General features: G+C 64.5%; 1 protein-coding gene across 1 annotated transcript; it reads right to left on the bottom strand.

Moving 5' to 3' along the window:
* Positions 1–775: 775 nt before the first annotated feature.
* MNEG_2187 (hypothetical protein) lies at positions 776–1,042 on the bottom strand (the record flags this gene model as incomplete). The annotated part of the gene is made up of 1 exon (XM_014049341.1): positions 776–1,042. A coding segment is annotated over one exon (267 nt), but the record flags the coding sequence as incomplete, so codon positions are not given.
* Between the last annotated feature and the right edge of the window lie 310 nt (positions 1,043–1,352).

Here is a 1,352-nt window from a genome sequence, read left to right as displayed (position 1 = left end):
GGCCGCGGGCGGGCAGAGGGTCGCCAGCGGTGGCCGGGGTGTGGGCGGGGTGAGAAGTCTTGGGGAGGTCCCGAACGGATGCATCCAGCGCCGAGAGTATGAGATGTCTCGCTGCTGATGCCATTGCCGCCGCTGCTGCCCGCTGATGCCGTCGCTCCCACTGCTGCTGCCGCTGCTGCCGCTGCTGTTGGCTGTTGCCGCCGCCTCCGCTGCTGTGGCTGCTCCGTGCTGGTGCCGCGGCTGCTGCCCGCGGCTGCTGCCCCTGCTGCCGCTGCCGCTGCCCCTGCTGCCGCTACCGCTGCCGATGCTGCCCGCAGCTGCCGCTGCTGTTGCTGTTGCCGCTTCCGCACCTGTAGCCTCGGAGGGTGGCAGGCGACCGGAAGCTGAGGCGGTAGATACCCGTAGGGTTGGCCTCTGGCACCCGTGGCGGGTCAACGGGAATCGGATATACAAAGTTTGTATAGATTGGGGTGCCGTGACCCTCGCACTCCCAGCTGCTGGGAACGGGGATCTGATCCGGGAGGCGGAGGGGAGGCAGCAGGGGGGGGGGGGCAGCAGGGTTGGTTTGCCTCTCCACGGACACCGTAGGCATGGGGCCATGGAGGGCGCCCGCGACCTCATTTATCGGCATCCAAAGGGGCCTCAGTCGACGGAAAGGCGAGCTCTGCCGGCCTTGATGCGCCGTGGCAAGAGGGGCGCTGTGGGAAGCGCCCGACGGGCTGTATGACCGGTAATGCGGCCCGCCGCGCTGGCGTTGCCAGTGCCACGTCCGCACCTCTGCAAACCCCGAATCGTTGAAACCCGGCTCCCAGAAGCCATCTGGGACGTCCCCGGCGCGCGGGAAGACCTTAAAGCTCCAGGGCCGCCCGCTGAGCATCGCCACGCGCGGGCAGGGCGCGAACAGGTCGTCCGCGGGCAGCGGGCGTGCATAGTACTGCACGGCAGCTGCCGCGGATGGGAATGAGCGCAGCGGCGCGTGCGCAGCACGCCGGTTTATGCCCGATACCGTGGGATCTTCCCAGAAAGGCTTGGACGCCCCCATGAGATGGCCTTTCATTACGAGCGCAAGCCCACAGCTGGATCCAGCTCAGCTAAAGCTGCAGATCACGCTTCGCGACTTGCGAGCTATATACATACGCACGTTTCTTTGACCAGCACTTCTGTGATTTGTGTCTGTTAGTGATGACATTGCTGTGCATTGTGAGGTGAGACTGCCGGTACCGGTATCACACCGTCGCTTTCTCGTAATTCAATACAAAGGTTGCTATTGGATTCTTAATTATATAAGTAAAGCCACAATCGCCCGAGATCTAGCGAGGTGCGAACCCCACCTGCCTCGAATGCCCCCCCCC

Source organism: Monoraphidium neglectum (genome assembly GCF_000611645.1).
Source record: "Monoraphidium neglectum strain SAG 48.87 unplaced genomic scaffold scaffold00239, whole genome shotgun sequence".
Classification (NCBI taxonomy): Eukaryota; Viridiplantae; Chlorophyta; class Chlorophyceae; order Sphaeropleales; family Selenastraceae; genus Monoraphidium; species Monoraphidium neglectum.
Note: the sequence above shows the minus strand (reverse complement) of the source record. Positions and strands in the feature narration are given on the sequence as shown.